We start from the raw sequence: 12564 nt of genomic DNA on the forward strand, positions 1-12564 counted from the left end.
CTTAAAAACCAATATGTTCCCAAGAAGAAGAGTCTGGTGGACGACTCCCTCCAGCTCCTCCCCGTCCAGCTCAGTTTGATTGACAGGTCTCTCCCTATTTCTGTGTGGAAACATGAACACATATCAACCAAGCTGATGCTAATGGGAGCAGACCAAAGACTCCTCTGTCCATGTCCAGGCTCGTTTTCAAGCTTTTTTTGATACATTATAGCTTTTAGAGTAAAACATTTGCAATGTGGCAGCCTCTATGTAATGCGGTTTGTGGTTTGGCACCATGAAATGTGTTCCCATATTTTTTTAATCTTATCAGCCCCATACGATGATCATGTCTCTTTATCTTTAGCACATATCTTGCTTTAGCCTACAAGGTTATCTTTTATCTTTGTAAGATTTATCGCTTTATCCCCCTTCATTCTTAATATATATATATATATATATATATATATATATATATATATATATATATATATATATATATATATATATATATATTTATATATATATATATATATATATATATATATATATATATATATATATAAAAATGTCAATGTCATCCTTTGCAGTATGCATTACTAGATATCACAGTGTTTCTGGGTTGGACAATAGTTTCACGTAGACTTCTCTTATATCAGATTGCACCTTTTTATCCCGTACTTAAGGTTATACTATAAAACCCATTTATTTTATATCCATGGAGCTTCTCTTCCGCTTTACACTCTACCATGTTCTAATAGATTGAGTCTCCCTGTATCTGGGTCTTGTAATGGCTTGGGAAGGAGGAACAATTTAATGACAAGGGTGTAACCACTACATCCTCAGCACAGCGGAAAACATATAAATGCTTATTACTGAGTAGAAGGGGAGGAAGATGAGATATTTCAGCAGTTCTGCTTCTGCTCATAAAATGTTACACAGATACAGAACATCCGAGCGCTGAATACAATCCACCCTTCAGAGGCTTGTAATTCTTTCCCTAAAATGACGGCACTGATTGTTCTTTTCACTTGTCAATTGTTTATTTAATATTAGGGCCAATTGACAGGAAAGAGCTTTCTTTTCTAAGGACCTTGCAGGATATATACAAGGGCTTCTTTAAATAGCAAGCGGCAAAGAGAGCGCTCCATCTCTTGACTTTATCCAGCGCGCACGTCTGCACAGATTCTCATTATCTCATTCACTGTGATACAGGTCCCTACCACAATGAGCAGATTGAAAGGATAGTACGAGTTCAGGGAAGAGAAAGAAATAAGGCCTGTACAATCACAATCAAAGAAACATGTTTGAACAAGAAAATAACTAAATGCCTAGCTGCCCATCTGCACATATGCTTTTCAATACCCGGTAAGACTGGATAAATATTTTTCCTCGTAATAAAGCTATCTGCATAATAGGAATTTATCACGCTGGATAAACTCAAAGCAGCTACCGGTCAATGAAAATAGACATGGCAGTATGATATATTCCTCCAAAGGCATATTTTTATAAATTATATGAAGTGCTTTCATCTGTACTCAAGACACATATATATCTTGGATGAAAAAATGGGTTTGGGGTATTGTATATCATCTGAAAATAGTTTCTGCAAAATCAAATGTATTTTCCCATTTAAAGGGTTCGATTAATCAAGATTGGTGTTTTGTACCCAAGTCTTGATCCAGGGTCAGCTAGTAAGATGCCTGAAATTCATTACAGGGTTTGACCGCCACTTTTATTCCCATCTGCCTAAAAAAAGGCAGGAAGTTACAAAGTGAGGCAACTGCCTGTCTGTTGTAGCCAGCGCCAGCACAGAACAATCATTGACTGCTTCTGCAATTCAGGTGCTCCACATCAAAAGGGTAGCTCTTCTTCTGAGCGCTCTGCCAACAGTTGTGCAGCAGGAAGCCATCTGCCAATTAGCATGACATCGGCAGTCACACCCTATCAGCAGAGCGGAAAAGAAGACGCCACTCTATTGAAAGGTAGCGGGGAGACGTCTGCCAATCAGCATGACATCAGCAGTCACACCCCATCAGCAGAGCGGAAAAGAAGCCACTGCTCTGTAAACAATTAGGCAGCAGGGAGTCGTCTGCCAATCAGCATGACATCAGTAGTCACGCCCCGTTAACAGTGCTGAAAATAAGCCACTGCTCTTCCGACAGTTAGACAGTGAGGTGCCGTCTGCCAATCATCATGACATCGGCAGTCATACCGCATCAGCAGAATGAAAAAGAAGGTGCCGCTCTATCTACAGTCAGCTAGCGGGGATTTGTTTGCCAATCAGCATGACATCGGCAGTCACGCCCCATCAGCTAAAGAAAAAAAAAGCCGTTGCTCTGTCGACAGGCAGTGAGGAGCCATCTGCCAATCAGCATGACATCGGCAGTCTCGCCCCATCAGCCGAACTTAAAAGAAGCAGCCACTCTGTCAACATCACATCAACGGAAGCTACTGAATCACTGAAAGGAGCAGTCTGTGACTGGACTGTGCGGTGGAGTGCAGGCTCAACAGGCAGGTAATTAGCAACTACCTGCCTGTTAGGTCTTCAGCATGTTGTAAAAAAAAAAAAGTACTGGATAATCTCTAAGAGTTGTGCCACTTTTGATGAGTTGGATGAATCTTTCAGCTGTCTTCATTTCCACCAGTTTAATGGTGAGAATTTAATTAATTTCTCAGACTTTCCCTCCCACAAAGATCTGCCCATTTTTAAAAAAGTTGATGATGCTTGTGTGAAAATGCCAAAAGTCATAAACAGTTTTCTGACAGATCCCCGATACATTTGTTTGAATTGACCCCAAAGTATTTTATGGCTGAATATAGCCATACAGTACAATTCAGTCCTATGTGTTCTGGTCCACTATAGACAACAGCTCCAGCAAACCAATCATAAGCCTGTATGCTATTGCATGTTAGCTCTTGTTTTATATGTAGCATTCAGGACCTCATCCTGTTTTCTGACGTTTTTACATTTTATAGCAACTTGTGGTAACATTATATAAACTTGTCCTCCACTTTACCGTCACGGTCCTTATCCTCACTTCATAACATTACAACACTATGGTTTTCACTAGAAGTGATATTCAATCAATTGGATTAGCCACTTGTCAAAACATGTTATTTCTATGAGCTGTGAAAGCAAGGTTACCGGTATCAATAAGATCAGAATCAGACTTACAATCCTACGTAATAGTGAGTCATAGAAAAAAAACCCACTTCTTTCAGGTTTGACACGTCCTACACTAAAGACGCTCCAGTAAGCCATGCTTCTTAAAGAATCCCACTTCTTCCAAAGAAACATGTAAAGTTTTGGACTATTTCGAGCTATACGAACTCTTTTAAATGGGAGAGTATGAATTAACTGAGCTTCACTAACACTTGTAATTGTTTATATTGATAGATATATTTAGGGGGAAATTGAGGCCTTTCTAAAATTATTTGGTATCCACCTAATTTCTTTAAAGGGCACTTTACACACAGCGACATCGCTAGCGATGTCGCTGGTGAAAGCACCCGCCCCTGTCGGTTGTGCGTTACGGGCAAATCGCTGCCAGTGGCGCACAACATCGCTAAGAACAGTCACACGTACTTACCTGCCTAGCGACGTTGCTGTGGCTGGTGAACCGCCTCCTTTCTAAGGCCGCCAAATCAAAGCGGCGGGGCGGAGATAAGCAGGATGAATATCCCGCCCACCTCCTTCCTTCCTCATTGCGGGCGGCCGCAGGTACGGTAATGTTCCTCATTCCTGCGGTGTCACACATAGAGATGTGTGCTGCTGCAGGAACGACGAACAAGCTGCGTCCTGCAACAGCAACGATAATTGGGAATAGAACGACGCGTCAACGATCAACGATAAGGTAAGTAATTTTAATAGTTAACGGTGGTTCGTGGTTTTCAAATGCAATGACGTCACTAACGAGGCCGGATGTGAGTCACGCATTCCGTGACCCCAACGACATCTCGTTAGCGATGTCGTTGCGTGTAAAGCGGCCTTAACACTCCTTTAAGGTAAACTCCAGGGAATAAATAAACATTTACATAAGTGGCACTGTTTGATAGCTTAGAGTTCATTTACACTCATGATTACTGAACACTCTCCTGATAGTCATGTAGTTTACACATGCTACCAATCACCCGACCAATGTGCAAAATGCCCGTTCGTCAGGTAAAACGATCTCTTGTGTGGCACAAAAGATCAGTGTTCTTGGCAGCACATCAACCTGTGCAAAAAAGACTTGCGCTGCTGAGAAAAATGACAGTTTACCTGCATAAAACTATTATTAGAGATCAATTAGTCTGTAACTGATGCCAGTATGACAGCCATATAATTTTTTGTAACATGCAGTGAAAACACACTTTTACTAACAGCAGATCAGTCTAGCAGCTCTAACATGACCCACTTAAAGGAGTTTTCTCAACTTAGCAAGTTATTACCCATTCAAAGGACAACAACCTATTGATCACTGGGGGTCTCACTGCTGGAACCTCTACCAATCCCAATAATGGAGTAATGGCCAGGCTTGTGCCCAACCATTCCATTTACTGTCTATGGGACTGCTGGAGAAAGCCGAGTGCAGTCACTTAGCTCTCAAGATCAGCGGGTGTCCCAGCGGGGGAACCCACAGTGACCATACAGTTGTGTCAACTCTTTCAACACAAATCTCATGCACTTTAGTAGGATTTTCTATGCTGCCTATCAAGAGGTACATGCTATTGCTGCTCAACTGCCATGATCATGGTAGGTCAAGGCAGGAGATCTCTAGAACTTTTTGGGAAATGTGCCATAACAAGGGTGCTTTCAAAAGCTGAATTTTCCAATTTTTACATCTTGAATGTTTCAATTTTATGGAATAAAAGACTCATTACTTTTTCTTAATTCACACTGTCTCAAATTTCACAACCATATTCATGAAAACAGTAAAATAATGTGCTGGAGTATACTGTTAAAGCACCATGCCAGGGTTTGTTTTTTTCTCAGTCCTGGAGTGGTGCTTTAAATCTAAGCCTCCTGCCTCCTGTCTTATACTTACCTTCCAGCAGCTTCATCTTTTTTCACCTCTGCGCCAACTTGTGCCTTTAACTTCTGACTGTCTGGAGATGAGAAGTTACATCACAAGTGCTCAATACAAGTCTATGAAAGCCAGAATGAGGCTGTCATAGACTCGTATTGATTTGTGACCTCTAGAGGACTCCATGAAATACTTCAGCTGCCGGCAGGTCACAAAACCACCCAGACAGATGGCAGCGACACTGGAAACAGATAAAGACTGCAGCTGCTGAGTATAAGACCAGGGGCAGGAGACTTCGATTTAAAGCTCCACTCCAGTGGTGAAATTAAGAGAAAACCCTCGAGTGGTGCTTTAAAGTATTTTGATAGGGAGGTTTTCAGATAAGGTACAGTAAAGTACTGTGGTAGAGTATCTTACAGTGTCATCTATGAGCCTTGGAAGGTTGGAGAACCTTGTCCTTGTGAGTGAACCCTAGATGCTTTTATCCATAGCTGTAGGTCAAATTATCCATCTAAACATTTCTTAAATGAAATAAGCAAGTTCTTGAGCTCCCAGAATTTCATGTAGGAGACTGTCTGAGTGCAGCATCAGGGAAACACAGGGGGAAACTTTTCTTTCTGGAAACACCAGAGCGCCATGACACTTTACAAGTCCTATAACATGCAGAATTTACATGTAAATAAAGTACAAGTGACACAGAATAAAACAGAACAAATATGTAATGCTTCTGGCTGTGACACAGTATGTTCTGGAGGCAAAGGAAACGCATTGTCACGCTGTTCGCGGGTTTGTATTCTCAAATCTATTATGTTCTCAAACTGATGCGCTATTATCTTTGGACAACTTTCACACCGGGAGGTGATCCCTGGCAGCGTAATTTTGAAAATGAAAAGCTTACAAACAAGATAAATTTCATTGCTATGTTACCTGAATTAATATCACCTGACAGTCATTTCAACAAATGCAAAGCTCGGCAAAAGCTATTTCCAGACTGCGGCTCTGTGGTGTAAACAACTATAATAAACTCCAATCTGCATATTTCCATAGTTAATAAGATTCTCGTATATGAAAAATAATAGGCCGACAATCAGAAGTCAATAGTTGTAGCGGGAGGCAGAGCTGTATTACAGCACAACACACAGGCGTCCTGATTACATTTCTCCAGCTCGGGCCCAGACTCTTATTACTTTTCTGTTATAAGGCTCAATCTGAGATAATCTACTTTAATAAACACATTTCTCCTCCATAAAGATGTCCTGTCAGAAGCTCTTGTACAGCCATTTATACTTCTGATGTTTTTTATGCCGTTTCATTGTAAATTGGCTGCAATGTTTCATGAAGCTTTCCGAGTGCCCAGCGAGCTTCTGTACAGTATGTTATATAGATGACATCATTTTTAAAAAATAATATTCGCTTCACACATAGAGGTATAAATAATAATTACATTATGATACATGTTGAAATTTAGTACGCCATTCGTTAATCATTGACTTTTCATTATTTCATCCAAGGATTTGAATGAACTGATCAAAATTCAGGAGCTATATTATACAGTGTATATGGCCAGAACTCAACCAAACCGGTCAAGATCTCTTCTTGTAGTTTGTTATTAATAGGAACCTTTATAATTTAATAATTCTGGTGATATGGCAGACGTACTGTGCTGACGCACAGCTCTTCAGTGATGGTAGGGTTATCACTGCTCTTGTGGTCATATAATAACATAGTCAGATTTCTATTGTCTCAAGGTAATTGGTGGAAGTTAACGTTCATTCTCTACAAACAGGGATATTTACAACTGTGAGAATACGTAAATGGAAAGTTTATTAAAAAAAAAAGTGTAATGGTGCTCAAACAACTTCACTGGCTAGCAACTGAACAGCTCACAACCTCTTGATATACATGCACACTTGACTTAACTAAGTCCAGATATCAAGGGGAAGTCTGCCAGTAACATACCTGAAAAGGATCAGTAGTTGAAATCCAGCATTCCAAACCTTTTTTTTGCCCTTACTTCATCAGTTCTGGCAGTGATGTGACCCTCATACATATTAGTACAGCAGGGGTCCCCAACATTTATCTTGGAAACCACATGTGGCTCGCAGGCCCATCATGTGTGGCTTGTGGCTGTCTGTCATCTTGGTGCATTAGCATCAGGTCAAACAAACAGCTATGAAAAGCAGATCTCCAGATGACAACTTTTGTGAGTATTCCCACACAAAAGCGTAGATATAGATGAACATATACTGGTTTAAAGGGGTTTTACCATGATCAAAGTTCATTTTAATCAACAGATCTTAGGATAATAATATTTTTCTCAATTGAATGTTCCTGTGCTGAGATAATCTTATTACATATATGTGACCCTGCTATGTACTGTGTATTGGCTGTGTCTGACCGTACAGTAACATAGTCTGATCATACCACATCTCCTGGACCGGGTAGGATGCAAAAGAGGAGTATACAGATTTTACAGCATGGGATCATAGCTGATTCTTTTGTGAGGTAAAAAATGTCCCTGTATGTTGTTAAAAAATGTTTTATCTCAAAGAAAGAATTATTTGAGATCCCGTGCTGTAATATATGTATACTTTCTTTACTTTCTTCCCTGCCCAGGAGATGTGGTGTAATCAGACCACGTCCCTGTACAGTCAGACACGGCCATTACACAGTACATAGCAGGGACACATATATAAGATGATCTCAGCACAGGAACATTTTTTTTTAAATACATCCAAATGTGGAAATTCTTATTCCAAGATTTGTTGTTTTGCTAGTGTGGAGTGGGTGTGCAGGGTCTAGATGTCACTGGGGCTCTAGATGTGGCTTTTGATCATCTCAAAGCTGAATGTTGCTTTCAAGGTAAGAAAGGTTTGGGACCACTGTAGTAAATGAATGCCTAACTTTTCTCTAACATACATGGAAGCTTTAAAGAGGATGTCCATTACTTAGATATTTGTTCCTTAAAAGCAACAGTGTCCCATATAAATAAAAAACACCACATACTCACAAATTACTAAAGTCATTCCAGGGATGTAGGGGCAACGTCCGCTGGCACTTATGAGATATTGATATGTCACATCAGTGCTGCAGCCTATCAGCAGTCACTACTGGGTTGCAAAGCTCACACTTCTCTCATTTAAAACAGTGGATTCAACGGGTGCAAAGTGTGAATGCTTAACCCATTAGCGGCCAATGATAGGCTGCAGCGCTCATGTGACATGAAGTCACGAGAGCGCAGGGAGTCATTGCTGGCATGGTGCTGATCCAGGTGGTGGCTATAGGGTGCTTTACTTTATGTGGGCACTGTTGCACTTAAGAAGAGTGTCCTATTTGTCACTTTTTACGGCTACTTCCATTTTTCCACTTTTTCGTGTGATGACTTTTTAAAATTTAATTTATAACGTGTCACATCCATGTGTGATCAATTTCCCATTCTGGCCAGTGGAAATTAACATTTACAATGTAACGAGGTACTCCATGCTGTACTTAATATCATGACTACTAAGGGCCTTCATGAGTGTGAATGAAGTCTATCCTCTAAGAACCACTGAGCCCCCAGTATTTGTGACCCAACAACATGATTGTGCACTTAAAGGCAGGTATAGTGGGAAAAAAACAAAGAATTGTTGGGAAAATATAAAAACATCAATTTGGAACCATGGAGAGATAATGGGTTAGGGTTTCAACGGGACAATATATTGGTTTGCTTGTCAGAAATAATATTGTAAATCCAGCTCTGATTGCTGGCATTTACAATTACACATAGGTGTAGCAGGAAAAGAACTAATTATATAGAGACACATACCCATCCCCATAGTCGCCATCATGGCAAGGTGGTGGAAACACAGCCATCTCTATGAGGTTGTCATGCCCATTTTCAAGAACTGGGTGATTTGCTATTTTTCTATAAGAAAAACATTATTAACATTAAAATATGTTAAAGAAAAAACATGCAAAAATAATAAAGTCACACTAAATCCTCATTGGCTGTGATTATAGAGGTAAACATAAATGAGAGGATTAAAATTGAGCAAAAATATTGTCAGGACCCTGGTAGGCTGAGGCCACTAGACCAGAACACTGTGACCTTTCCCAGGAAGTCTTGTGTTTAGCAGGCCCCAAATGAGTAGAAGATGCCGCGTGTAGTAGCCAGAGACTACCGCCATGGCAGCTGAACCTGGATCCTGCTAGTCTTTTTGCCCAACTGTATATTGGATCAATGTGATAAACTGATGGGGAATTACAAAAATGAAACATAAAAAAACGGAAATGCTATTTTTCTCAAAACACTAAAACTATACATTACAGTGTAAAGGATGGTTGGTAATATAAATTTCATTGAACTTCCAAATTACCTGCACGTGGTATTTATTTTAATCCTGCTTTGACAGAAATTAGTATAAGCCAACAACAATCTCTCCAGAATTATTATTACTACAAAGTGAGGCATAGTAAGCGCCACAATTGGATCTTCTGCTGAGAGGTTGATAATTAAGTCAAGCACAGTGAGTGCCACAATTGGATCTTCTGCTGAAAGTATGGTTATTAAGTCAAGCACAGTGAGCGCCACAATTGGATCTTCTGCTGAAAGTATGGTTATTAAGTCAAGCACAGTGAGTGCCACAATTGGTTCTTCTGCTGGTAGTATGGTTATTAAGTCAAGCACAGTGAGCGCCACAAATGGTTCTTCTGCTGGTAGTATGGTTATTAAGTCAAGCACAGTGAGCGCCACAATTGGTTCTTCCGCTGGTAGTATTGTTATTAAGTCAAGCATAGTGTGCGCCACAATTAGTTCTTCTGCTGGTAGTATTGTTATTAAGTCAAGCACAGTAAGCGCCACAATTGGTTCTTCTGCTGGTAGAATTGTTATTAAGTCAAGCACAGTGAGCGCCACAATTGGTTCTTCTGCTGGTAGTATGGTTTTTAAGTCAAGCACAGTGTTCGCCACAAGTGGTTCTTCTGCTGGTAGTATTGTTATTAAGTCAAGCACAGTAAGCGCCACAATTGGATCTATTGCTGAGAGGTTGGTTATTAAGTCAAGCATAGTGTGCGCCACAATTGTATCTTCTGCTGACAATATGGTTATTAAGTCAAGCACAGTGAGTGCCGCCATTGATTCTCCTGTTGGTAGTATTGTTATTAAGTCAAGCACAGTGAGTGCGCAATTGGATCTACTGCTGAGAGGTTGGTTATTACTTCAAGCATAGTGAGCGCCACAATTTGTTCTTCTGCTGACAGTATAGTTATTAAGTCAAGCACAGTGAGCGCCACAATTGGATCTTCTGCTGAGAGGTTGGTTATTAAGTCAAGCACAGTGAGTGCCACAATTGGATCTTCCGCTGGTAGTATTGTTATTAAGTCAAGAACAGTGAGCGCCACAATTGGATCTTCTGCTGAGAGGGTGCCTTTAAAAGACATTCTATTAAATATTCACTTAGTAGGGAAAATTATTAATCTTTTAACAACTCCACTCTCCACGTTGAGTATCTGCTGCTATTACTGCCAAGCGAGCTTTTTAAATTATTTCACTATAATTTGGAAATTGTTTTGATCATGTGTTGAGGAATATCTACAATAACCAGACAGACCATAAAACATAATTTAAAAATGTGAAGGTTATTTCCTAGTCAACTGCCCATGTTCCTATCACTAAAAGAGGTAATAATTATGCATCAGTCCTTTTAGATTAAACTTACAACATTTTGACTATGCAACCTCCACTGTCATAGCGCTCCTGAACCACCTATACTTGTTATTAGATGAAATCCTTATTCAATGGTGAGCGGGAAAAGTAAAAAGAAACCAATGCACTCTACCCTAATTTGTCCTGCACCTCCCTTTATGTGCCCCCTAACTGAAGTGAAGCTGTACGGTTATAAAAGAGGAGCCTAAGTAGACTGATACGGACTGCACCATATCCTGTATAATGAAAAAAACTATGGATTTCTCTACAACATTTTCCCTGCGAAGCCCAATTATGAACACAGACAAATGGGAAGTGCTGGAAGACTAGAAGTATTTTTCTTGAGAAAAAGTATGATGTGCTAGACTGCACGTTACAACATTTTTTGCAACTTATTTCCTAATAATCCTGTTTTCTTGTTGTTAATCTGGTCATTGTTTTAAAACATATTAACAAAAGCTAAAGTTGTTTACTACTGAAACTAGTGGTACGGCTGTAGAGGTCCTAGTATTGTGAAAAATAGTGGTACCTGATATTTAATAATCTGATTCAACACTACTACAGATCAAGCCTTAAAATCACATGCAAATTAGCTTGGAAGTGCACTGGGGTGTGCTGATGCACTTGCAGTGTCGTCAATATGCTGTCACGACTGTCTCTTTGCATTTGAGACCTGTGACAGATTTAGGGCTAGAAAATCATTGCTATTCTCACACCTGTAGTTAAGTGTAGTTTCCTTTTTCTTCGGGAAGAGAGGGTTAATGTCAGTATTCCTTGCCAGCAAGCATTCTCATTACCATCCCAGGTGTTTCCAGTGTGGACCACTCCCAGTCCCTATATATCCTCTGCTCCCAGTAGAAAGTGCCAGGTATTCACTTTCATTTGGATGCTTGGCCTGGAATTGGAAGGAGCTGGTGGAACCTTCTGTTCAAGTTGCTGTGTAGGCTGCAGTCTAAAGGGGGCTTTACACGGTAGCGATATCGCTAGCAATTTGTAGCGATAGCGAGCGCGATTGTACCCGCCCCCGTCGCGCATGTGATTGTTTGTGATCGCTGCTGTAGCGAACATTATCGCTACGGCAGCGTCACACATACTTACCTGGTCGGCGTCGTCGCTGTTACTGCCGAACAATCACTCCTTCAAGGGGGAGGGACGTTCGGCATCACAGCGACGTCACCGCAACGTCACTAAGCGGCCGGCCAATCAAAGCTGAGGGGTGGAGATGAGCAGGACGTAACATCCAGCCCATCTCCTTCCTTCCACATTGTGGCCGGCGGCAGGTAAGGAGACGTTCCTCGCTCCTGCGGTGTCCCACATAGCGATGTGTGCTGCCGCATGAGCGATGAACCACCTGGATAAACAACCCTTACCGATTTTTGAGTTTGGGACGACCTCTCCATGGTGAACGATTTTCACCATTTTTGAGGTTGCTTAAGGTCGCTGGTCAGTGTCACACGCTGCGATATCGTTAATGACGCCGGATGTGCGTCACTAACAACTTAACCCCGACGACAAAACATTAACGATATCGTAGCGTGTAAAGCCCCCTTTAGTGCTGACTGCATCAGTCTGTTAGTATGTTTCCCCTTGTCTGTCTTTCTTTCCCTTGTGTGTTGTTTTAGTGCAGTGGTGGGGCTAGCATCCCTTACCTGTCCACTCACTAGCCGGGACTATTGTAGGGTCATTCAGGACTTCAGGTTCCTTCTCAGCGACAGGTCAGGAACCTGTATAGGGACTGGCTAGGACTGCAGGGTACAGTTGCAGGTAAGTGGAGGAGGTGTCCTTCTTCCCTCTCACTAGCGCTAGGGCCCACCATTGTTAATGTGTCCCCGGTGTGCCCCTTGTGTTGTGTGTCACATCGTGCGCCATATTTTCCTGTCACAACAGTGACAC

General features: G+C 41.1%; 1 protein-coding gene across 20 annotated transcripts in view; it reads right to left on the bottom strand.

The window, feature by feature from the left end:
* Positions 1–12564, bottom strand: part of TENM3 (teneurin transmembrane protein 3) — a 1857795-nt gene that overhangs the window by 417714 nt on the left and 1427517 nt on the right. For 16 of the 20 annotated variants that reach the window (XM_075347175.1, XM_075347169.1, XM_075347170.1 and 13 more), the window contains one exon: positions 8794–8892. The exons of the other annotated variants lie outside the window; for them this stretch is intronic. In XM_075347175.1, coding sequence (XP_075203290.1) covers positions 8794–8892 — 99 coding nt within the window. The remainder of the gene's footprint in view (positions 1–8793; positions 8893–12564) is intronic. 20 annotated transcript variants of the gene reach the window in all.

Source organism: Anomaloglossus baeobatrachus, chromosome 1, assembly GCF_048569485.1.
Source record: "Anomaloglossus baeobatrachus isolate aAnoBae1 chromosome 1, aAnoBae1.hap1, whole genome shotgun sequence".
NCBI lineage: Eukaryota > Metazoa > Chordata > Amphibia > Anura > Aromobatidae > Anomaloglossus > Anomaloglossus baeobatrachus.